Raw genomic sequence first — 27,262 nt, 5'->3', positions numbered from 1 at the left:
ATTTTGGGATCTGTGCATCTAATGCTTTTCAGGAAGAAGTCTTTGCTCTGTAAGGTTGCCAGCAACCTTGCACTGTGTTCAGTGGGGCTAATGCCTCTCCACTCACTCTAGCTTTGAATGCCAGCTGTCCGTGTTACCAGGGGAATACCAGTGACTTAAATAACGCCAGGCCTGAAAAGCAAATGAGATGCCAGTTTGACAGCAACTGCTGGCATTTTTCCAACCCATAACCCTGAGAAGTGCTTCTACAGTGGTGGGATTTCCCGAGCCCTTCAAAGGATCAGGAGCACTTGTTTCTGTTTCATGTATTGCAGTAGTCCCTTGCCACCTCACTCATGAAAGAGGATGCCCTAATTCCAGATGGGGCACATCCACAGGCCAGAAAGACAGTTCCAAGTGCTTACAGTCTTTCCAGCACCACCTCCATGACTGTGTGGCACAGGACAGTTATCCAGCATCACCTCAATGTCTAGCAGTATCTAGCACTGAGGAGCAGACACTGTGCCCTTGAAGAATGGAGACGTGGCAGCTGGATCCCTTCAAACCAGTCACGAACGAGCTGTTTGCCCTTTAGACCCAAGCTCAGACAGAATAATCACAGTGTCTTGTGTACCTAACAAAATGTGGCACCACCGGATGTGCATATCTCTTGGTGTAAAAGATAGTAAGTATCTTGGTTTGTATATTCATGTTTTCAGAAAAGTGTTCTCTGAGGTCAGCCTGAAAGACGCCTCGATCCTGATAACATATAATGTGTACACTTGAAATATGCCACATTAATAAGCAAAACAACACTGGCCACATTTAGAACTGAGCCACTGTGCACAAGTGTGCTGTACACAGCAGCAATGAGCTATCACTGCTATAACCTGCACCCTAACCCCACTAACCCACACTGCAGCACCACTCCAGCTGTCTCCCTCAATTTTTGTTCAGTTACAGCAATCGTCTCCTCAATGAGGGGCTATTTATGACCTGGTATTCATTAACCTCCCTTGTACATTTGAACAGTTTTCAGCATTCTTATTTCTATGAAGTACAGTTCTCATTACCTACATTTTTAAGGGTTTTGTGCTGAGAAAAACCTTTCCCACAGCTATCTGAACAAAAAAAATCCATTCAGACTGCTGGTTAAGTGCTTTGTTTATGGCCAAATAAAACCTCAGGCCAGCTGTCAGGTTTTCTGTTTACAGCTAGCAAAAAGTATTGCTAATTGTCTGGGCAGCTGATAGCACTGGAGGTAAAAATGTTTAAAGTCATAGAGACTGCAGGGGTGAACAACCCTCAGGGAAAAGTTTGGAGTCCTGGTTAAGCATGAAGCTCTGTAACGTATGAAAATCTGAGACGAGGTGAAAATGAATGCCAGATAGCCAGAGGATTCTACAGAAAAACTGTCCTCAGTGGTGGAAAACCTCCTGTGCAGGGTACATCACCTGGACAGGTGACATCTGACTGGAACCCCACTGTGTCAAGTCTCCTGGCAGCTTTTTTAGTTAGACAAAGCAGAGCGATAACCTCTTGAAGCTACACTAAAATACAGGCAGCTACTAAGTATAGTTCTACTTCTGCTTCTATGTCTCCCCAAATTTTGACTATCTCTTTTAACCGTCTAACTGGAGTTAAATAACCTTACCTTGCTTTTACCTTCAAAGAGTGAAGTGTTACAAGTGATTTCAGGTTTACTAAGAAATCACAGGCATCCTGTTGTCTAGGCTTGGAAGTCTTGACTGGGAGCCCACCAGTCCAGGACTATCCAAGAAGTGAGAAATGGCCTGAGACTAGGAACAGTACTGCCTGAGGAAAGCCTCTCTTACATCATTACTGCTGAGCACAACTCACTCCACAAGAAACAGAAGAGAGAAAGGGGCTACTCCTACCCTGAGGATTTCCACGGATTTCTGAAGAAGAGGTATAACATAGATAGGAATAGTGCTGGAATCCTTAGGAACAGAAAAGGAATGTAGTGCTGAGAGTGTAGCCAGGACAGTCTAAGACTAAACAAAAACACTGTTGATAAGAGATTCAAGTAACAAACTGCACAAAATTCAAGTAGCAACACTCAGCAGTTTCTAGCTGTTGTGAGAGATAATTCTGCAGATGTGAACCTTTCATGAGAAAAACTGATTCAGCCCAGCAAGTAAAACACTATGTCCCAACATGGATATGTGATATCCAGACATTTGACTGCATAACCAGAAGAAATGGTGTATATGAAAACATTTCATCAGCTTATAGATAGGAATGGCTGATAGACTTCAGCAAAATGGTTGGGTTTTAAGATCAAATTCCAAATTGTTTTTAGTGAAAATAAAAACGTCCCTTGAAACTACCCTAGTGGAAATCCTAGTGGACAAACAGCAACATAAAAGACCCTTAACTTTCAGCTGCTAGGAAAGATTTTAAGTTATCTGTAAGATTAAACCATATAAGAAAAAAACAGTATTGCACAAACTTCTTCAGGACAGTTTAAAGCTGCATGGTTTCTGTATATGAAAAAAAAGTTTTACCCTCTTAACAAATCAATTTAATTTTTCATCAGGTGACAACGTACTTTGCCAGTCCTTTGTAAGAAGAGCTTTCTAATCTTTAACTATCAGTGATCACACTTACAAAAAACCCCACAGTTCTTCTTCACTTTGAACAACTCATCCATTCAAAATGAGCTCGATTGTTAAGCAGGTAATTTCTGCTTGCCTTCCACCACTCCAAACTCCCTTAAAGAGCAAACACGACTCACCTCACCTAAAGGCATAAGCTGAGATTTCACAAAAAAGGCTTTCCCCCCCACCCATCCCTCCCTCGCCCCGCTTTAGTTTCCTGCTGGTGCTGCTCAAGGAAGAGTGAGGTGCAACACAAGGGGACCTCAAGGTGCTAACTACACCTAGCCAGCTTTCAACTTCTTTGGAAGTACACAGGGCTTTGCAGAAGCAAGGTGAAAATGTCTGGAAGTTCCCAGAAAAGGCGAATGACTGAGTAGTAGAGGAGAACTCTACAACTGAAGATTGTCAGACAAAATACAGTAGCACTGACTTGTGTCTGCACTTCCTACTCGCAGCTCCCCTCTCTTTGCACAAGAGCTCTGTCATTTTTGCCACTCTATACCGTTCACAGTCAAAACACTACAAACCCAGACAGGAGTGTGAATGATGCTAGACAAATAAATTTCACACTGTTCATAACTTGCTACATTATGACTTTTCTAAAAACCTTCACTTCGTCGTAAGACATGCCTTTAGTTTAAGTATTAACAAAATGGTACAGTTTAAGGGTGAGTTTTTCAAGAGGACAATAAACTGTGTTGAAACACAGTCACCCTACAAGAAATACTCTTTCACTGATAAGAAAGTGAGAAGTTTTCATAGCTGATCTACTGCGAGAACTTACTGATTTTTTACAAATCAAATGCAGCAAGCAATCCTTTTCCCCTGTTCTAAGTATTCCTCCTGAAATAAACAAGGCAGTTTTGTACACACAGGATCTGCTTATAAACAGACAAAATTAAGTTGGGATGATGACAACGTGAGAGTAAGGATTCATATGCCATAAAGGGAAATCTGTTGTAAAAAAGAAAGCCAGTGTATGAATTTAAAACTGAACAGATAACCAAACCAGCTCTTTTTATAAGCATTTCTAAAACAGGCCAAGTCACACAAATGCTTTCTGAGTGTGAAGAAGTGTTCACACAGGAAACCATTACAACTACTTAATCACGTACAAGCCCATGCTGACAATCCCCAAGTCCCAGCAAAAACAAGCACAGAGAAAGAAAGCTTACAACTCAGCAAGGTTTGTTTAGCTTTGACATTCCTGCTGTCAAAAACATGGCATATCAAACAGCGAAGTCACACCACTCTGAAGTAGAATGAAGCTAAAATTGGACCTGTCTTGACTGATGCACTTAATCAGATACTGCTGCTGAGTGTCTGCTGCTCATTACCACTCAGGCTGTAAAGATGGAATGATAGATGTGCTGGGTGTCAGGGGGTACACAGAGAACAATGTCGTGGGAGACATATGCCTGAAGTTGCCAATGTTTTGCATCAATGACTGTCCTTCTGCCTGAATGTTCTTATTTTTTCACCCTGGAATTAAACCAAGTCAATAAGGGACAATTAAAAATTATAGCTGTGTCAGATGCTTTCCTAGGAGTACATTACTCCATGTAATTTGAACTTTCCATACTCATTCACTTGACAACATTAGTGTCTGGTGCCTCTTATTTTGGTGAAAACATTAAAGAAATTGATTAGAAGAATAAGGTGACATTTCTGTGAATTAATCTAGCTCTTGGTAAAATGGCATCTGAATATAATTTGACTTGCAGCACAATTCTATTAGAAATTAAAGAAAAGCAAATATTGTCTAAAACAGAATACACTCACTGTGAAACAAATCTGCAGATTACAAGTTCCCAGTGAATTATGTCTATGGAATAATGTCTCTTACCAAATAATTTAAGAACTGCTAGCCTAAAAATAATACAGAAACGCAGTTTTGGGATACCATTATGATGAAAATAAGAATTAAAGCATATGGGTTTTATTAATAATCTTTCTCTTTTTATGTCTCTCTGAAAATTCATTCACACAAAATTTATGCAAAAGCCTCAGAGTGACATCTTCAAGTAGTTGTCTGCATTGTCAGGGTTGATCTGATTTTCAGTTTGGTTTTCCAGACAGTAACCAGAAGCTCTTGGAAGACTCCAAAAATTTATGTTCCCTAAATTTAATTCACATAATAATGAAAAAAAACCAAACTGGCCACATGCTGGCAATCAGAGGTCACCAACTAGCTGCAGCCAGAACCAAGAACAAGGCTAAAAGGTTACAGTTCATTACAACAAAGACATGGAGGTGCTGGTGAGTGTCCGGATAAGGGCAATGGGGCTGGGGAATGCTCAGGAGTCTGATGAGGAGTGACTGAGGGAGCTGGGATTGTTAATCCTAGAGAAAAGAAGGCTCAGGGGAGGCCTTATCACTCTTTACAACTCCCTGACAGGAAGGTGTAGCCAGGTGGGAGGTGGTCTCTTCTCCCAGGTAACTCAGGACAGGACGGGAGGAAATGGTGTCAAGTTGAGCCAGCAGATGTTCAAGTTGGGTATTAGGGACAAGCTCTCTAAAAGGCATGGCAAGCACTGGAAGATGCTGCCCAGGGCAGCGGTGGAGTCAGAATTCCCAGAGGTATTTGAAAGACATGTAGATGTGGCACTTAGGGACAAGGTTTACTGGTGGACTTGGCAGTGTTGGGATAACAGCTGGACTCAATGATCTTAGAGATCTCTTCCAACCTAAACAATTCTGTGACTCTATTATCTTACCTGCAGGTAAGTTTGTGGCTGGCACTACAGAACTCAGGAGAAAGAAAGTGCTGAAATGTTCAAAGGGTACATGTTTTTGGGGCTTCGTGGACAGGAAGAGAGTTAAGAACCAGCAGGATACAGAAACTGGCAGCTGAGGTCTTTAGAGTGCCCACTAGTTCTTTAAAGTCACTTAAGTGATTTTCACAAAGGCACTCATTGCAGGCTGCCCTAATGCCAAGCTCCAAGACCTGGCAAGACCAAACGAATGGACAGAGCACCATCACAAGAAAAGGTGCCAGAAAAAAACTCAAAACAATTATGCCGGAAGAATCAAAGAACAGGAAAGGACTACTAAGGATTGTAATTCCAAGGATTTGAGCACTGTGAATGCTTTACATGGAAGGTTTGCTCTTTGCAGGTGGCTTGGAAAAGAGATAATGTGGTTTTCAAGCTGTGAAGATTGCAACCAGCCTCTAAAGGGACTAGAGGCAGCTCAAAGGGGTCTGCACCTCCTAGCTGTATTAAGTTTGCGTGTGCAGCAGCAGGCTGGTTCTGTGCCACAGGGACTAGGGAGAAATCTGCACAAAAGCAACTTGGGCATCTTATAATATTCATTAGCAGTCATCTCCTCATGAAAAAATAACCGAGACTAATCACATTTGATTTATGGATTCTAAGTAAAGTCATGCATTTCCTTGTGAAAATATTTTACTTCAGAAATCGGCAGCTCCACTTTTATCAGACACCAAAGTATATATGGTACTGATATCTATCAAATCCTAATGAAGAACCATTTTGTTCTGTTCCCAACAGAATGAAAAGCTTAAAAACAGCAAAGGAGGCAGGTATGACAGCACAATTCTCTCCTCGGGACTGTAATGTGTACTTTCTTCCACACTGGTCCATCCTCAGCCAGGGTTTCCTGTGATTTGACCAGGGATAAACTCCTGCAGAACTGAAGGGGAGCATTTGGTTTTCCCTACGCAGAAAAACAAAGAGGCTTCTGCTCCCACTTGCTTTCTTGTTTAGCTCATAGAATCATAGAATAGCCTGCTGCAAACACCTTAATATGTCACTGCACCTCCCTGGAGGTCATACACCCAAGGGGCCCATATTGGCTTTTGCAGCCTTGCAACAACCAAGGAAGGTCCTCCTTCACACAGACACCCTTTGCTCCCTGTAATATCCTCATCATGACAAAGCCAGTATGTTTTAAGGACTTAGGGAGTATAAGTGCCCGTCTCAAATACTGTAAAGGCCACAGATGGGACTTGCCGTAAGATAAATCACCACAGTGAGAACTTGAGTTAAGCACAGAAGGGAGGAATTTGCAACAGAAAGGCACTATTCCAGGCCTGGCAGCAGGATCTGGTTAGCACATCCTGGTTAACACATCCAGACAAAAATTCCTCCTGTGGCAAACGGTGGAAAAGGAAGCACCTGCTCATCCATGTATCACCCCAAGCTACAGGAACACCATCTGTGACCATCCCGTGCTCCCTGGAACTTGGGCTCTGTGAAAGGATACCCCAAGATGCCAAGTGAAGAAGGACCAACGGGACGGTGCTTGATCCATAGGTGGTGACTGTCTTCTGCTGGATCACACCCTTCTCTGTCCTTCCCCTTCTATTTATTTACCTCACATTCATTGTTAAATAAAACCCATATTGTTAACTTCAGCATATGGTCTTGTTTGCACTTTAATTCAGGCAGAGGCATCTCTCACAAATAGGATCTTAACACATGTCCAGCACTACTTATGGTCCCCCATGCAGGATCACAAATTTAAGTGGGTTTAAGGGCCTCCTCAAGGTCCCCAAGACCCAACCTCTGCACCACAGGAACTCCTCACTGGCTCATCATTTCCCTTCAAGTTAATAAAGGAGAATCAGCCAGTTGCATCTCTCTGTGCTTGCAAATGATCAGTACAGAGCCAGCTGGGACCAGCTGCTCCTGCCTCCTCTCCAGGAGGGATAGGAAGGAAGTCAGAGGCAAACACACACAGGCAGCACAGCACAGCTGGGAGACGCTGCCACTCCTGTGATTACCCAGGTCGGAGTGGTCCTTCTGCATCCCAGAAGAGGATGCAGCCTCCCTGCATGCTGAGACTCTGCTCCAGCTCATAGCTTCACCCTCACAAAAGCTGAATCTCAGCAGTTTGGTTAGAAACTATATATGAAAAGCACTGCTCCTTTTCCCGATCTTAAAACATTCTTTTGCACCTCCTTCCCCAACTGCACCTCTTCCTTTCCCAAAACACTAAACAACTTTCCTCACCGAATACTCAGCCAGGTTCCACCTCAGCTGTCACCCCCAGGAGTCCAGGCATCTAAACCCAGTCAGGCCAACTCTCTTTCAGATGTCAGCACTCTCTGCCCTGACGCCTCCACTGTGCTCAGATTCATTCTGGGTCAAAGACAGCTTGGAAAGTGCTGTTCAGCTCATCCCCCAGGAATCTCCAAACAGCTCTAAGAGTCAAAACCAGCAAGCAGACAGTTGTGGCTGTCAGAGCTGCTGTAACAGTGTGAATGTTCATGGCAGAGGCACAGCCCAGCCATTCATCTCAGCAGTCAGGATCCGGCCATTCTGAGCAAGAGACTTGAGAAAAATTAATGCATGCACAAAGAGTGCTGTGTGCTACTTGGCAGCCATGCCAAAGAATACTGGAGTATTTCAGTCATTAGCACAAACATGATCTCATTGTGTGGGAATAGTGGTGAACATGAATATCCAGCGTTTCACAATGAGAACAAATGCCAGCTCAGCACTTACATTACATATAAAAAGTTATATGGTAAACCAGAGTATATATTGTAGAGAATACCACAGGCATCTCTTAAAATTTAAATAAACTTCCTTAGGCAAAGTTATTAAAGATGATCTCTTTACGTTCACCCTATAAACTGCCTGATTTTGCAGCTATTCTGTATGTTCACTATGTCAGGCTTCTGCTATACATTCTGGCATTGGATTAGTATTCTCCATATCATACCGTATTTTTCTGTATCATATGGATACTCAAATACCCACACATTTATATGAAATAATAGTTTCTAATTCAGCCTTCAAAAAGTACTGCTTTGACTGTGACATATTTCAAAGAATCTCTTTCCAGATGTTAACAGAACATGCTCTGAATTACTGAAATGCACATGCAAAGGAATTGGGGAGACTAGTTGAAACTATCCCCACTTACTTCTTGGAACATTGGGTAGATTTCTAGAAGTCAGATTTATCTACTGTAACTCCCTCAGATGTGAAAATAAGTCAAGAATTCAGATTAAAATATATGGATTTGAGAGAGTTCTCCACTTGTAACATGGTAGTCCAGTTATGAAGACCTAGACAGAAATAGATCATTTCAAGTCTAAGCATAAAGCAGATAAATTTTTTTTCTTTAAAAAATGGTTCCAGAGTAAAGTTTGTCTTTGTACTTGCAGAACTGACTGATTAAGAAATAATCTGACCTCAGTTCCTAAATATTTCAATAAAAATGTATGAGCATTTTCCTATATAAATTAACAAAGTATCCAGCAAAATATACATGTGATTACGCTGAACACTGAAATGTGAATTTCCTGGACTTATAATCAATAGTTTAAATATTGTCAGTTAGCTGCCTTGAAATTCTGACAAAAGGGCAGGAGAATGTTAAAAAAATAATCTAGATTAAATTTCTCCCTTTTCCCAACATCATATCTAAAGTCTATTAATATAGAAGACAGATCCCTGCTTTTTTCAAAGCTTACCAGAAGGTATTCTCTGTATCAGGTGCAGAAACACGTATGGTACATCAAAGAAAATGTATCATACAATTTGTTAGCAAAACACACAGAGGAACAAGGAGGTGGAAGAAATGCACTCTAAAACCAAATATAACGCATTTGCAGTACTCCCCCTAACTTTTAAACAAAACTTTTTCAATCATCCAAGTAGCTGAACAGAAAGTCCATTAGGGCCCCTGTATAAATTGCCAGATTTTATTTTAGTGCTGCATTTCAACATTTTATTTAGCTTGTTGGTATAAACACATTCCTTCTCACATTTATTTTCTCAAAAATATTTTTTCACAGTTAAGAGGTAGTGTGCACTAAAAGGACTTGAGAGTGATTTTAAAAGCTGGAAAGCATGACAGTAATCAGTGCTTCACAAATACTCTGAATCTCATGGGAAAAACAGGTGTCCTTGGCTTTTAGTGAAGCGAATACAAGATTTGATACTTACATTAGCTATTTCATGTGTTATTGACATTCTCAAGAGTTCTCCAATGATCCCATTCTACAAACTGTACTTGCTCATTAATTCACTAAAAGCGAAGTTTATATGGGACAAACAAGAACCTGTTGCAGCATACTGGACATGGCACAGCAGACAGGCTGAAACATGACAAAATGCAGGTCATGCTGCCAGTTCCATGTGAGAATCAAGGAAAAATAGCCTTTTCTGAGACTCCCATATTACCAGAGCTATCTTAGCTGTGCTCCCTGCAACATTCATCCCCAGCAGCTTTTGCACCCTCTCTACAAGCAGGATGCTCAGCTCTCCCCTCTGTTTTCTTTGTACCAAGCAGCAAGCTAGCAGCCAACTGCAAGCTCAGAAAGTTCTGCAGATCTAGAAGAAACAGCAAGCTCCATGCTGAGGAGGGAGGGCGTGTAAAACACACTGGACCACAGAGTGTGGTTAGAGAGCAAATGAAGCAGACCTGTGCTTCCAGTGCACAGAATAATCCAACACTGTCTGGCAAACACATTTTATCTGACAGCTATGTCTGCTTCACCCCGTCCAGTCTGTCACTGTCACTGCCACTGCCCTGCTCTCACCTCAGGATCTTAGAAATAGGGCAGAACCAAAGCAATCATTTACCTGAACTAACAGAGCAAACACATAGGTAATGCCATTAATTTTATAACAGAACTAATTAGCTGTTCAAACGGACTGTACAAGCCCTTAGGTTTGACTCGTAATGTTACATTTATGGGAATACTTAAATTTCAACTGCTTTTTTTCCCTTGCATTTCCCGAAATTATGAAGAAACCAGCACTTTTTCCAGACATCACTCCAAGGTATCATGACCTCTTTCCATTATGAAATGACTGTGAGGAGCAAGATGAGCATGAGCCATTTTGTACAAACAAGGGTGAACGCTGGAGAGAATGCCTGGATCCTATTCCTTGCCTCATCAGCCATCCTTAGAAACACCCAAAATAAATACACATTTTCATAAAATACTGCAAGCTGTTCAGTCCTCTTGGCACCACCATGTGAGATGAAATTTGGAAGGAAGATGGAGAAGGGGATAGTACTGACCAACAGGTGTCAACTTAGTGAAATTCTGTGCTCCATTTTCTCCATCTCTCAATCCTCTTGCACCTGTCTGAAGACTTCATGCTCGAGATATGCTGCAGACACAGAGGCCATGTTCTCAAGAAAGCAACTCATCAAGTAAACATTCCCTGCACCAAAGTTCAATATTCATAAAAACCAGCAACTATAGTTCACCCATAATTCCTGAAACTTGAAATCTCGGCCTTAAATGTTCAAACCACAGTTCAGGAAGTGCAAAGTACCCCAACTAAATTAATGTATAATGTTGGTGATGTGAAAGAAAAACAGTTACAGAAGGACTAACAGAATAGTCTTTGAAGTGGTAGTTAAACAACGACTTTTAATTAGTTTGTTTTTGGTTTAGATTACTAAGGAAAAAAAGAGAAAGGCAGTCTGGAATTAATCTTGAAACAAAATGCTATTTTTTCAAGGTTTGATATGATATCATTAACACAGCATACGCTATAACCTTCTTATCTCTGGGCTTACACAACAGAGTTTATTTGGCCTTTCTCTGGACCAGCTGCTGTTTTTTCCATTCCATTTCTCCACTGTATTTAGAATACCAATCACACTAGTGTGCTCAAAGAAAAAACCACATGCTAGCATTTTGAGGAGCCTCCTTGTCCCTGGCTGAGGCCAAATGTCCTGTATATCAGATGATGTTACTAAGCAATACAGCCTTCAAAGGCTCAGGCTCAGCCCCAACCCTGCTGTGTTTCTGCCACAAACATCAGCACTTAAAGCACAGCTCTTACAGATGAGAACTTCCCCTTGAAGAAGGGAAGGGGTTGGTCAATTATCAAAATGAATTATGCTAATATGACATCTTGAGAATCTTAAGAGACATATTGCTGTTAACATTTTCTATCCTTAGAACCAAGTCCTGATAACAACATTTTCCAGCCTCACGACATTTTGAGAGATGGCTGTTGAGGCTCTCCTGCTCCAGCTTGGCACACAAGATTTAATTTGCCTGCCTGAGCCACTGAAGAGGCACCTGCACACAGACAACAGACATTGAAGCAGCAGAGCAGGGACAGACTTGGTCCTGCAGCTGCAGAGAGCTGACAGGCGCATCTGTAAATTCCTAGAAGGAGCAAAGGGAGGAACAGCATAAATCACATCATCTCAAGGCAGGCAGCACCTCTGAGGTGAGAGGTTAGTAACTCCTGCCACCAGGCACCTTGCATGATCTATCCTGCTAGGATAACACCAGGTTCAGGTGAGCTGTGTCACACTCAGCTCTTTGTGAATACTACTGCAGTGCTAAATTTCCAATTTTAGCAAGAGTTTTGAGGGTGACTTTTTCTTTTGATTCCAGTTTCCTATTAGACTGATTGTCAGAGGCACTATATAACCTGTTGGATGTCATAAGCCTATTAATTTATTTGCACGTCTGTCATGCATGGACTGGAGGCTCACTGGTAACACCAGCTTTAATTAACTGAACCCCCTGTGTTCATTACCTACAGAAAACTATGTCAGAATCCTTCACAGACAGGAGCACCTGGGGCTTCCACACTAAAATGCCAAGAAGTTGGAAAGTGTTTGTTGAGAACTGGGTTTGAACTTTGAAATTTTTACTCCTGTGGAAAGAGAATCAAACAAAGCCCTGCCAAAAGATTGAGCCTCTATTTTTTTCTAAATGACAATTTCAGTTTTTATTTGCAAAAATTCCCTGGCTCCTACTCTCTCCAGGAAGCCTTAAGACGATAAAGGTATGTAAATGCACTGGATCACAAAGAGGGAAAAATGAAGGTTTGCCTGAAAGAAACATACAGTTCACATTAATCATAAAACAGTATGATAAATTATAGCTAAAGGAGATAAAAATATAAAAAAATAGATAACGAAATATAACAAAACCAAGTTACAACCCTAAGCTGAGGAAGAGGTTGTTTAGTATTTCATTTCCCAATATAAAGGTTTATCTCTGCTTGGACAACTTTCAGCTGCCTGTCAATGCTACCAGTCCAGGCTTTGTAGGAAACTCCCTTCTTTTACTGCTCTTCTTTCCTGTGACCTCCCTGACAGATGAAATTTCAACTCTCTCATCATCTTCCATTTACTCATCCTTCTCTGAGGAGGACCTGACTGACAGAAGCAGCTCACCAGGGGCAATGGCTGCAACTGGGATGCTGAAAAGAAAATGCCATAAAGCAGAGAGTAGTTCAGTGAATATTTTATCTGGAGAATGTCAGACACATAATGTCAGGTAAATCATATAGAAAATGACAGGAATTACCCTTGTTAAAACTGCAGTATTTTAAGGAAGAGTTTGATTCAAATCCAAACCTCCACAGAGCTGAAGGGAACCCAGACTGGGGGCTCAACTGACAACAGTGCAGATCACAGAGAAAGGAACTTGATTCAGCTTGTTTTAAAGTTTGGGCAGGGAAGAAACTTGCTGCTAATTTCAAGTTTGGCAGAATGGGAGACAGTGTTTTAACTGTGTTTAAAAAGTATTTTAAAAGTATTAAAAATATCTCTGTAGCTTCAACTCAAAAGCTTTTCTGCAGGAGAACAAAATATTAGACCAAGACACTTTTTACAAGAAAGATTAATAAAGGACATAAAAGCTTTGGACGTTTTATTTTGCACAAACATTATTTTTGGGACAGTGTTCCTTGACATTGATTAGAACAGCTTAGAAGAGGCTTTCTATAGCAGTCTTAATTTAGGTGTACAAAGACCTCATCACTGCTGTTTAAAGAGCATAGGAATGCCTATTTTTTTCAGCTAAGACACGTTATTATGCTGTTTGCTGAAGTAAGGTTAGGTATTAAAGTGTAGTAACTAAAAACATTTTCTATACCTATTAGCATAGCAATCTTCTGTTCACTTTTTTTTTTTTTTTTTTTTTTGCATAAAGATGGATGTCTATTTCTTTGGGATAATCCAGTTTTTTAGGAAAAAAATGTGTGTCATCTGTATGACCTTCCAGTGAATAATGTCTCTCCAGCCTATTATTTACACACAATTTATTTCAGTGCATAAATAGCACAGGGGTGCAGAATATCTGTGCAGCCCAAGCAATTGTGTGTGGTACAGGATAAATGCAAATGGGGCTTCACTTACCCCTAACTGAAGTAGTAGCAGATAGAAAAAATAGCCTCCCAAGTTATGCAGTTCCCCTCATTCCCAGCTAACCATAAAGCTAAAATCTGTGCTTAGAGGAATATTATGAATGCCTTTGAAGTACAATTGCTCCAAACATGCAAAATGGATTCAAGTTCAGGCAGGTGCTGGGACTCCAAGAGTGGAGAACACAGCCACAAGCAAGGAGTGGGCAAGCTGCAAGGACATAGTGTTTTGTGCAGAAAACTGAACTCAGACACCTGCTCAAAGTAGGTCATCTACAACACGAGGCTCATCCAGGATATTCAACTTCAGAGAAATTAATTTTTGGATACTGAGATTTCGTCAGCCCCACAGAATGAGCCCAGCACTTCCTAGAAGAAATGGAAATCTGCGATCTGCCCCAAAATAATAAGGTAATTGTAGTTTCCTACTAGAAAGTTTACAGGGAGTTCAGTATGACTGAGAAATCTAGCCCTAACCTGACAGAAGGCTGAACTCTGGAGTACTGGCTCTGCCAATACTACTCCATTAATGCATCAAGTGTTCTGAGCAAATTTTCAAATTCCTGTATCAAAAGCATTTTATCAAATGTAGCTTAGCTTTCTGCATTTTCTATTTCACTTGTGAAAATGTGGTTTACATTTATTCAAGGCAATTGTTATTCTACAAAAGAGAAAGATATGGATATGTAACAGTTTAATTTTAAATTGTACTATTGCTCTCCAAATCAATACTGCAGCAATTCAACATTTACATTACCAAGGCACTTGTTTACCAAATCAATTGCTAAACTCAAGAAGTGCCATAGCCTCACACACAGTTTGATAAGGAAAGCTATAGGCACAGAGTAAGAGTAAATATATTCCTCTAAAACAGCACTTAGTTAGACATGCTGAATTAAGTTAGCCTGGATGCAGACTGAGACTCCTCAATCTGATGAGTAGTTAAGCAGACTTTCAGTGAAGACATGGAGAGACCACAGACTACCCCTAAAACTACAGGGAAGCAAGTACAGTGATCAAGCATGGTGTAGCAAACACTATTTCTTTCCAGTGGCACAGTGACTGAACAGGAATTGAACCACAATGAAGAAAAAACTTCTCCCTCCTTATAGGTGTGACTCATATTATTTGGAAAATGGTTTGTCACAGAACTTTAAAATTTATTCAGTCTTTGAGTGAGGTAGTGTATGATGTCTTTGGTGGTGACAAGTGACAATTACAACCTTATAACAACAATCCTGTATTGCCACATTTTTCTCCCTTACCTCCTGCATAACACAAGCACTTCAGGAATTCACCTTGCTTGAGTAAATAGGAGCAAGTAAAACACTGAAAGAAAAATTCCATCAGAAAAGAGAAGAAAATGAGAAAACGATCAGGGACTGGGAAAGCAAGTGCCAGCACTCTGCCAGCATTGAGCCATCTCAGGCCCTTGCTCAGCACAAACTTCAATTCACTTGGATAGTTTTGACTCCTCACTCATTTCACTGGAGAGGAGGAAGGGCAGAAAATAAGTATTTTATTCCTTTCTCTTCTACCTCTACTGAGAGCAACTAAAAAAACCTCCAGTGTATTCCTGGAAATCAAAAGAAAGTTGGAATCTTTTGGTCTCATTCCATGAGGTTGACTGGGGAAGGGGGAAGCATTCTGATACCAATTAGCAGCAATTGTCTCATTGACTGCTATGATAAACTACTTCTTATATCTTTATTTTCCAGGTCCCCCACCTCTGAAATGCTAAATATATCTCTCTGCACAAGGAGGCACTCACTTTTTCCAGTTTGGTGCAAACTGTTTCAGAGATGAGAGATACTCTGTGTTCTTCTGCAAGATGTTTTCTTCATTGTTCCTGCTTTAAAATATAGGTCGTTCTGACTGAATGTTCCTATTTGCTCTTTTTTTCATTACAAGCATCTCAAAAATAGCTTAGAAGAGCCAGTTATAGCCATGCAGGGAGAAGGCTTTTCTTCCCTAAACTGAGGTTGAATTAACTTCAGTTACTAAATTTTGATGTACCAATTTTACCATCCGATGAATGATAGTGTCTGTGTCCAGAAGAAGCAAGCTAATTAAGCTCAATTATAACTGATGTGATTAAATACAGGATCAACAAATATGGGGAAAATATCAGCAACCGTCTTTAAAAGTGACAGAGCCTCTACCAGGAGTTCTGAGCTTACAACCAGGAGTTCAAGCAAAGCTGCTTACCTTGGCCACAATGTCCTTCTAAAACAAAAGAAGATAGGTTAACACTTCAGAATAAAATATTGGCCTGGGTTTTTCCCCCTCCTTCTTTCAAGTGATTAAATGAAGGATTTCAGGGTCAAAAGCCAGTATTACTAGTTCATCCTGTATACTTGCAAGTATAAAAACTGAAGTTTGACAGGATCAAATTAATCATCAAAAAGCCAAGACCATGATTGATAAAGTCCTCCAGTCAGACATAGGAAGTACAATAGGTAGTCATTGTCTGAAACAGCTTAATGGCATTCTAGACCTCTGTTTAATTATGTGATTAATCATCACTCAAAGTACTTAAAAATCAGTTTTGCAGAGACCATGTTGCTCTGCTCCTTTAGCTCCCCCTCTCCTCCTCATCATTTTACACAGCAGCCAGCCTCTTCTGCCCTTTCTTCCACCCCAGTTTTATCCCATCGCAGCTCCAATTTTGGAGCAGAATTGCTCCAAATGCAAAAAAAATCAGTTTTAAGATTTGTAACTTCCCTGCAGGCAAGGAGCTGGAAGCCCATGTCAAATACAAACTAATCCTAACTTCTGATCTATCAAATACTTCAATGCCAAAATGAGCGTAAAATATATGACAATTTTTTGTACACCTAAAGCTCCAATTAAATGTTCTTAGATATCTATTTTAATACCCTAAACCTCACTCCTTAGTTATATATCACAGCCTTCTGAAGCAATCACTGGTTGCAATCTGAATAAACTTATCTGCCCTGACCTTCTCACCAATAGCAACTTATCCTCTCCAGCCCAAGTAAAAGAAGTCCACCTATTTGTATCAGTCTCCCCTTAGTAACACTTAGGGAGAGTTTCATTACATCACAGCATTTTCATTTGCAAACTTCACAAAATTTCTCTTATTTTGAGGCTTACAAACAAAAACAATACCTTGTGACAGGCTGCATGAAAACAAGCAGAAGAAATGGGAGATCACCTCTTTTTCTGTTGAAGGTAGAATAATTTCTCTTCCCGTACATTATATCTCAGAGCACTGTCAAGTTTTTAAAATAACCTATTTAGAAGAATAAAACAAATTCCCAGATCCTCAGTTTTCTTTCTTGTGGGCACTAAGGATTAGACAGGTTTTTTATGAGGCACAGGGATGCTTTTCATTTATCTTTTCTGTTACTTCTCACACATACTTCAAATGGTACAGCATGACATGTGACAGTAGCGTCCAGTATTGTTGTGCTACTTTCAAGATTAGTAACTCAGTTTTGCACGCAGCTAATGACTGACTCAGCTGGCATTTGCCTGAGCAGCAATGGAAGCGTGCAGCACAAAAATAATTTTAATTTACATCATTTACTGTGATGATTTTTCTCCAAGTATCTGAAACTGTTAAAGATAATAAAGATTATAAAGTAATTAAAGTAATGGTTGCAAGACGACTGGAAAGTCACTGATTCTAAAGTATTATTGCATGTAGGCAAGAGAGGTAACAAGCAGTTTGGACCCTGGATATTCATGCAGTTGTTGCCACAGTAAAAGTTATAAAAGTTGTTGTTCCACAAGGCTTCTTCCAAAAGATACAGAGATCTTGCATTAAAAAAAAACAAAACAAAAAACTGGGAAAAGACTGCACAGGAGATCAGCATCCTCTACCTATTCCCTCTCACAGTAATTCCTTTACTTTTGATTTTGTCTGTAGAACTAGTCTTTATATTCCTTGCTGACAGACAGATTAGTTTCTGACTAAATGATTTCTATTATTGCCACTCAACTCTGTGCACTGACTCATAAGAATCGAGGTGATTCAACTTCTTTAATCAAAAATCACCACTACACTTTAACCTGAACACACACCAAGTGTAAGTCACAGAAGTAACTCATGCATCTCAAGCTCAAGTTTAATCTAAAAAAGCCTAACAAACTCAGAGGTCAAATAAACAAATGCAGACTCTGCATGATGAATCTTGGCCCGCAAGATTAAAATATCTGAGCACCAGTTCCTTCTTCATCGGTGGTTACTGAGGGTTGAAAACACTAAATGGAGTTTAACTTATAAAATAGAATTCGTTTTTACAATTAGCTGTGAACTGCAAATTGAAAATTATTTTCCTTGAAGTGATCCCAAAAGGCATTACTCTAAGCCTTACTCTCATCTATTATGTCACGTGGGTGTACAAGCTTTCTGGCACCAGCCTCAAAAATATGAAATCCTGAAAAGGTGGCAGAGTCAACTTACCACCTTTAAAATATATTTATGCACAAAGTATTCACCAAAGCCTGTACCAAATACATTTGGCACAGAAAGCCAAAACTTTTTGTTCTGTATTTCACTTCTAACAAGAGCAACTGCTCTAACAATGTGCAGTATCAATAGAAGATGACACTGAATTATTTCTTCTATCCCTGTTGAAAAGCTGGCTACTCAGAAATGTGATAACAAAACACAGAATGGCTTGGTTTGGAAGGGACCTGAAAGATCATCTAGTTTCAATCCACTGCCATGGGCAGGGAGGTTCCTCAGAGCTCCATCCAGTCTGGCCTTGAACACTTCCAGGGATGGTGCATTCACAACTTTTCTGGGCAACTTGGTCCAGAGCTTCATCACCCTCAAGATAAAGAATTTTTTGCTAATATTTTATCTAAATCTACTCTGTTTCAGTTTAAACCCATTTCCCCTTGCCTTATCACTCCAAGCCCCTGTAAAAAGTCTCTCTCCATCTTTCTTGCAGGCTCCCTTCTGGTACTGGAATGCCACAACTAGTTCACTCCAAAGCCTTTTATTTTCTCCTGGGTGAAAAATGTTCCATGCCTCTTGGTGTCTTGGTGATCATCTTGGTGTCCCTCCTCTGGGCTCACTCCAGCAGGTCCCTGTCCCTCCTGTGCAGGGACCCCAGCTCTGGATGCAGTGCTCCAGGTGGGTCTCAGCAGAGCAGAGCAGAGGGGCAGAATCCCCTCCCTGCCCTGCAGGAACTCTGGATGCGGCCCAGGAGACATAACACACAGATTCCTTTTGAGCAATCTATTATTGTTATATGCTGTGATACAAAGGGAAAAAATATAATGAAGGAAATGGTTTTACCCCCATGCACTTTTCACACTGATTCTTTAGCTGTTATGACAGCCTTTACTGTTTGCTCAAAAGCAGATATTACCTCTAAAGGCTGAGTGGCTCAGTGAAAAACAGAAACATAAATTATAGCTTATTACTTTGTTAGTTCATAAGACACTACCCTTGTTTGCCTGCAGTATCACGAACATACTATCACCACAAATAATTCTGTCACTTTGGAATGAATAGCATCAGACAGGGAGTTTAAATTGACAAGCCTATTAGAGCAGACTTAGCTAATCCAAGTGATGCAGGGAAGTTATGCTCTTTTTTTTAGTGTCCAGGTACAGCCAGTCTTTTCCTGTCTCATTCTGTTTGACTTTGAAGAAAGATACAAGAGGCAAAAAGTGAGGTAGAAAGAAAATAAGCAGACCACACAAAGCAAGTACGCAGCATGCTCCTGAGGATCTCCTATTTTCTCTCCACACTTAAAATTACTACATACAGATGTTATTTCATAAATATGTTATTTCATCCAAAAAAGAAACCTGGAACACAGTAGGCAAGAACAACTTCCTCATTCTTCACAGGCGAATCTAAACTAATTTCTCCTGTCTAGCCCAGCAGTCACCAGAAGGAATGAAAATTCAGGGAGCTATTTGAAATTGACACCAATATAAACATTACCTTTAGACACTCCTGGTTTTTCAAATCCAAGGTTAAGTAGATATATATTTTTACTTGATGAATAATAAAATGAAGCAGCATTCATATTAACTCTTAAGGCTTCCCATTAACTTTACTTTCCCAGTATCACAGAAGATTGAGTAACTCCCCCATCAGTTTCCTCCTGTTACCATTTTGCACTACCTTGGGCCAGCAAGCAAGAAGTACAATTCAGGTCTATGAAATATAGGGGGGTCAAGTTGTTCTTTGCTTCTTTAATTTACCAATCCATATTACACAGCAGTAAAACTTCACCAGCAGTCATGACTGGGGATTAAAAATTCCTACATTCCTCCTTTCATTTCTCATTCCTGGAAAGGAACAGACTTCTCTTAAACCACTGACCTGTGAACAACAGAAACATATTCCTGTGTATTCTGCAGCTCTTTATGCATAACTCGGGCCTTAGGTCATGTAGGTAATTACTGATTCACCCCTACCAATACTCTATGCCTGTCTAAAGTTTGGTGCAGACTCAGATTCAAGACCTCAAACATCAGAGAACCAATACAAAATTTGTACATTGCTGGTGTGAAATAAATCAAGGAAAGTATTTTACTAAAGAAAAGGAATTTTGTATTTTATTCAGTATATTTATTTATACTAAATAAAGGAATTTTGGAATTATACTCTTCCCTTCCATCATAGTGCATTAGTTTGTTTTCACTAAAGACTTGATCCTGAGTATTACAGCACCAATATTTAAGTTATTTTTACTTACACTTTTACAAAAAAACCCCTTGCTGTTGATGCCCTGTACTTCACTTTCAGGCTAACTAAATAAAACTCTTTAAATAATCTGCTAACAAACACGGAAAATCTGGAAATCCTAAATTCAGACCATGGATTAGAAGGGAGTTATTTTATGCTGTAGACAGAACTCACATGGAGTGAGAATATTTTATTAAAAATGCTGACTGCAAATCTTGTCACCCCAGAACCCCTTAAGAATTCAAGTTTCAAACTCACTGAACAGTTCTGGCTGGAGAAAAATTGAGGGGTAGAAAGGATCAATGACATGATAAACATATCCCAGCAGTCATAAGGAGGATTTAACTTTTCAGAAAAGAACACAGATGGGTGGCTCCTGTGGTGTTTTGATTGAGATGCTCTCATTTTGCATAATCTTTTCTTACAGAATTTTAAAAAGCCTGGCAGAAGGAAAGGCACACGCCACTGAAAAATAGCTGCTTAAAAAGATTCAGAAAGCAAATAGGCAGGAATCCAGCAAAATCAGTACCATTCAGTCCACATGCTTGTTCTTTTTCCACCAGGATGGCCCGTCTTCTCCTTAGAGCATTATTTGCACCATAGACAATATGAGGATGGGGTGTTCCCTCCTTCTGTAGATGCTTTTTAATGGGCTCAATGAAGTAATCCCCATGGGGCAGATGGAAATATCCAGTCTGAAAATAAGCACAAAAGAGTTAATCTCTTCTGTCCAGTACTAGAAGTCAAAACAAATATACTCCATACCACCAATCCCGAGCTTTCCTCATAAACCAGTCATTACACTGGAGAAATACGAACACAACAGGTTTTCAGTATTTATTTTGCTGCATACATCTAGGCTGTTTCATACCTCATAGCCATTACAGTCCAAAGGGAAACAGAAAAAATATCTCCTTACTAATAACCTGAAACTGAGGCAAAGACTCTCATATTTTTACAAAGCCACTAAAAGGTCAAAAGTTGATTTGCCAAACATGATGCACGAGGAAGAGCTGCATCTTGTTCTTCTGGTGTTTTGCATCCATTCCCTGGAGATCAAGACCGGAATAGAAGCTGTTTCATAAGTGTAAATCGAAATTCTGTTCCCAGCTGCAGTCCCACAATCAATTACCCAACCCATCAGATGGGCTGGACCGTGTGGTCCATGTTTGATTCGGACTATAAACCCTCACTGGCCCCCAGCCAACACTACAATGGAATAAATGAAAAGTTTTTCATAAATTAGCAAGTCATTAAGAACATCCAGTAGATCAGCTAAAGGCTGCAACATTTCACATGTTGAAACTTTTGTGCCAGCCTCCCTGCTTTGCCTAAGCTACAGGGCCCTTAATACCCATCTGGACTGCACAGGATCCTTTTACACCTCACTCTGCCATGATCCAGGACAAACTTCCAACCAGGCATGGCCTTGGCCCATTGTGTCTCAGCATTTTGGCAGGGACCGCAAACATTGCAAAACCATTGCATTGCCCTTCCACGTCAAGATGTATGGGGCAGTATTAAACCTAAAAGCAAAGGATCTACTGACAACCCAGACCACACTGGGGATGTGAGAGGAGGCTGGGGTATTCCAGTCCTACAGCTTTGCTTCCCCTTCACTTTCTTGCTGTGGTCAGTGCACCCCTCTTAGCCTATTCTGGAAGAGTAACACTGTTTTCCTGCAGCTGCTGCATTCAAACACAGATTGACAGACAAATTTTTAAATCTTTTTAAATACTCCAAAGCCTTAGAGTTTCTCTGGATGGTTGGGAAAGCCAGTATGAGGGTAAGGATATGAAAGAAATCATATGATTGTAAGGAAAGCACTCTTATAATATAAAATAACCATGGGCTCTATGTACAAGGAGACAAAGGGCAGCTCAGTGAGATACTTTCTGCCTCCACACCTACTGCCACAGGCCCAATACAGCAAACCTGTACAAATAAGTAACTGTGACTGTCATTTTACAGTTTACCCAACAGTTCTGAAGATCACTCTTTCTTTCCAATGGAAGTCAAAGTTTTAAAGCCAGAGGTTGGCACTGTTTTGAAGCTGTGTTTATACCCCTAAAGCATCAAAGGTTCAGGACTCATAGTCACATGTGTTTGTTCATCTGGGATACAGCTACTACCTGTATGGGTTTTGTTTCATTTTTAAGAAAAAAGTGATTGAGACTTCTAATTATTAAACAACACACAAAAAATACTCATGTTTCTTTTTAAAATATAAATCAAGGCATAGGACCAGAGTCACACTACAGAAGCAGCAGTTTTATCCACGTTCATGTTGGATAAAATCCTTAGACAAGAGTGAATCCATACAGCAAAAATGCATCTACAGTGGTCAGACCAGGAAATCAGTGATGTGGCTTTCCTCATGCTGCTCAGGGAATCAATGCACCTTCCCAAATCCTTGCCCATTCATTTTCATTCCACAGGGCTCAATCTTTCCTGGATATTTGTAATTTGTGACTGGTTTATTTGATTATTTTATGGGGTTTTAAGCCAGTTGGGACCAGGAAGAACTAGCCATCTTCATTTGCAGACCCTGATTTTTTAGAGCAAGTGGCAATAGTTGCTGGATTATTGTGTCAAGGTCCACCTGCAACAAGAAAAGCCAGACAATCCTATAAAAGGTGAACTAAGCCTGTCACTGGTAACCTCAAGCTCCCTCATCAATGCTTGCATGTTAAAATTCAGCTGTCTATCCAAGCTCTATGGAGCAGGGGAAAAAGCAAAACTCCATTATATGAACGGGACCATAAAAGACCATTTCCAGCACAAAGGGGCTTTCCAAAAGCTTCCAGAGACTTCCAGCACTTACTAACTCTTGCTTTGCATTTGTACTTTCACCCTGCACAGGCTATCCATCAAGAAATTAAATGCTGACACTAACTGAGTCCGAAGATAAAAAAGACCAATCTTCACATTAAACTTACTTCAAAGCACTGAGGACTGGCAAAATTCCCTTTGCTGATTAAATACATCTTTAGTTTTGCTCCTCATAGCTGTTCTTTTCTGACTCACAAATATAACAGCAAGAATTTTTCATTTAAAGTCCAACAGATATCAAGCTATGTAAACACAATATAAGCTTTTCTGAGGAATTTGTAGCTCTACCTGCTTTTGAGTGCATTCACACAGCGTCAGAATACACAAAGGAGGGCAGTTATGAAAGCCTCATCAGAAAAAAAGCCATTCATATTTACATTTATGAAAGGGTTTAGTTATCACCACAGAAAAAAAATTACTGCAGAGAAATTTTCCTCATTAGAACTTCCTTATGAAAAGCTACTATGCAACACAGCAACAGAAATGGTAAGAAAATAGGGGTGGGGGTGAGTGTTTGGGTGGTACATGTTTCCCTCAAAGCCTACGGGAGAAAATCTACAGATCTACCACAGTATTTTTTGATAAACTGTTGTTCTCCCCTCTTTCAAATCCCACTCTTTGCCCTCAGATTCTGACATGCTGTGGCTGCAAATGATTACCATACTGTATTTGGGAGTGCTGCTATCTCACTTAATGGGATTTTTAATTCATGTGCTTCATTATTTTGACACAAACATTCCCTGAACACATCACATCTCCTACACTGCATGTCACTTGCCAAAAGGATAATGATGATTCTGGAACACTTCTGACCTAAAGTTTTCAACTAACTGTTTTGATTTTCAATAGAATCTGCATTTTCCAGTGGAAAGCACATACTTTTCACATATTTCTTTTGGTCAAAAGCTTGGGGGTTTATCAAAATACATTTTCTGCCATACTTTTTTCAATCAGTTCCACGTGGGAAGCTGAAGCTGAGTCCTGTGGGAAGGGAAAGAGCAGCTTTACCCTTGGCTATGGTTTTGAAATTGCAATACTACCCCAGACAGGAGGGCCTGGAATTAGTGAGCGATTGTCAGGAGAAAAAGGGAGGGAAAAAATAGCAATCTGTAGTCTAAAGTTACAATATCTGAGAATGTTAACAAAAATGCCCAAAAAAAGTCTGTAATGAGAACAGTGGGTAACTCCCTGAAACCAAACAATATTTCTGACAACAAATTTCATACAATATTTTTAACAACAGGATAGTGACAGAATCTGAAAATACAGTGACTTTTAGAAGCAATATGAAACTAAAATAAGAGAACAAGTTCCTGGTTTTACCTTTAGGTACTTTGCTCCAGGTGTTTATTATAACTGTAATATATGGTAAAAGAAATTAGGTCTGAACACGAGAATTAAAGAAAAAATTGCGACATATGAAACACGCATTACCAGAACTGCAGCTGCAAATAATCTAAACTCAGTTGGTGAAGTAAATGATCTGTTAACATCACACACGCTAAATTTAGTTTAGCTAATCACTTAGCTCCTTTCTGTATGTCCCTTTTTTTTCCCAGGGATCTTTATTTTTTATTAAATTTCTCATCTGTTCCTATTTCAGCCAAAAGAATAACCTGGCATCCAGATGAGATTTTTCACTACATCCTCAGAGAGAGCTAGAAAAAAAATACATCTGCCGTGATGTTGCTCAGAACAGAAAGAGGTCGGGGCTTTTAGGTCCTGAGTAATTTGATAAAAGACTTTTATGAACACCATCCACAGAAAAGGAGAGCACTATAACTCTTACACACTTCTACAGAAGAAACCTATGCTTTTAGCACGACTTATGAAGAAGGTGTTATGATACTGAAACATAACCTTGAGGTTTAACAAAGCTTTGGTCTGACATTAAAATAGCTTATTTTTATGACAAAGTAAGTAAAAGAACAGAATACTATAATTCTATAAAATTTTACATTCTTTTGTCACACTTACTGTAATATTTTAGGAACTGCCAGAAAACTGGCCAGAGGTACAGAGTTATGCCGTGGACAACGTGAGCTCAAAAAGTTCAGACACAGAGGATAGGGGGGAAAAATAGCCAAATTTACAGCAAGATGGACTTTTGTGGAATAAAATATCTGGAGAGGAAGAATTGTCTGACATCCTCCAGTTGCCAGGTTCCTAAGGGACAGACATCAGTTCTGGACACTTCAGAGACATGGGTCTTTCTGGCTGGGGGCACATCCTCAGCCAAGGAGAGAAGTCAAGTCTCTAGGGCCATGTCTGTCAGCTGCCATACAACTACTTAAGATGCACAATCACTCAGCTGAGAGACTTGGCAGAAAATCAGTACTCGGGGTTATAGCACCAGCTTGATAGTGACCACACCTGACTTAATTTCTTTTCACTCTTCCTGAAGAGTGAAAGAATGAAGGTTATCTAGGATAAATCTTAAGAATCTAAGGCATTAAAAAACCCCCAGCCTTTATAAAAACATGTAAGAGAAGCAAACAGTCCAAAATATACCTTCATCTGCTCCTCTGCTGTGTCACAGATACACTTCATTAAATAATTCTGAATCAGGTGTCACTTCCATGGACCTTGAACTCACTGCAAGCTTTGCATCTCATACAGAATCTGAAGCAGCCTAGGTGCATTCATTTCTACTGAAGGAAATTCTCTATGAAATTAATCTTCTGTAGAGATTGCAGCATGCTCACTTGAAAATGTACAACATGGAACATAATTTTAAAAGACATCTTTGTTCATGCTTCATTCAGGTCATGGCATCCTCCACTACCATCTTTATGGTCCATCCTAAAAACATTTTTTACTTCTTTTATTTTGTGTTTTTCCTTAAGAATGAATAGTCCAGGTATCTTATTCCTAGATTCACTTGTGAGTGCCCAGTTGCTGCAATTATATTTGCATTGTAGAAATATCCCATCTTCTTTTCTCATTACAGAAGACCCACAAATGATGATAATTGCCTGTCCGAGAATTTTCTTTGAGCCTTGTTAGGTAGCATCTCTGCAGCTTTGAAATCCAGCAGTTCACGAGGAATATGAAGCTCCTACATCTCTAACTGTGCCCAGCAGCAGTCACTTCTGTTATCCAGCTCCTTTTCCCACTCTCAATACTTTTTGAAATAAGTCCCACTGGATTCACACAAGACAAAACCGTCTTTCTTTGCTGCACTTAAAGCCCAGACACACCATTAAATTCCAACAGGGTTAAACTTTTTTGCCCACTAGAGTACTAGGAGCTGAACATTTTTATGGTCTTGAAAAAGAGCAAAGATTTTAATAAATTTTACACAGCTCTTAGTGCTGGTTATAGTAAGCTGAAACAAGGTGTGTTTTCCACACACAGAGCATCCAGCAGGTAGATGGTGTGGCACAGTTGATTAATAATTAATTAACTCAAACACAGTTTCAACCCTTCTTCTGTTTACCAGTGTGATTTTCACACTGCAGCTGAGACAGACCACCAAGGAGTGCCTGAAGCCCAGAGCACTCTGAAGATCTGAGGTGCCTTCTGCCAGTATTTCCTTGTTGCTCAATTGCTGTTGAGTGCCCTGGGTCTTTGAGGAAGACACGGTCACAGTTTTTTGGGCTGCCTGGTCTGTCCAAAGGCAGTGAGGAGACACCCCACCAGCAGAGCCTGGCTGCGTGGTGCCTCAGCAGTGCTCCAAGACACACAGCAACTTACATCAGTTGAATAAGTTACCCTAAGAACTAAATATACCCAGAACTAAACATACTTTTTCCTCCTGCAAAAGTCAGTTAGGTCACACTGGCACTGCATCGAGCAAGGACTATGAGAAAGTAATAAGGTCTCAAGCTCTACCTCAGGGTGAATACAATAGCAAGCTTAATATAAATTTGAAAATCAATCAGCTTTGCTATGCAGCTTGAAGGACACTCTTTGGTGAACAATAACATAACTTTTATGAGTTTCTTACTATTCCTCATATTTATGATTTCCCCTTTCCCTTCCTCCCCTGCTTTCATATTGGAAGAATTAATGGCAACTAGTGGGGAAAAAAGTAA

General features: G+C 40.1%; 1 protein-coding gene across 1 annotated transcript in view; it reads right to left on the bottom strand.

Annotated features, from left to right (window-relative positions):
- The window catches only part of ADAMTS12 (ADAM metallopeptidase with thrombospondin type 1 motif 12), a 140,561-nt gene that overhangs the window by 71,036 nt on the left and 42,263 nt on the right, over window positions 1-27,262 (bottom strand). Inside the window, exon 3 of the mRNA XM_088157029.1 lies at window positions 20,923-21,088. Coding sequence (XP_088013155.1) covers window positions 20,923-21,088 — 166 coding nt within the window. The remainder of the gene's footprint in view (window positions 1-20,922; window positions 21,089-27,262) is intronic.

This window comes from Sturnus vulgaris, chromosome Z (assembly GCF_052056855.1).
Source record: "Sturnus vulgaris isolate bStuVul1 chromosome Z, bStuVul1.hap1, whole genome shotgun sequence".
NCBI classification, from domain to species: domain Eukaryota; kingdom Metazoa; phylum Chordata; class Aves; order Passeriformes; family Sturnidae; genus Sturnus; species Sturnus vulgaris.
Note: the sequence above shows the minus strand (reverse complement) of the source record. Positions and strands in the feature narration are given on the sequence as shown.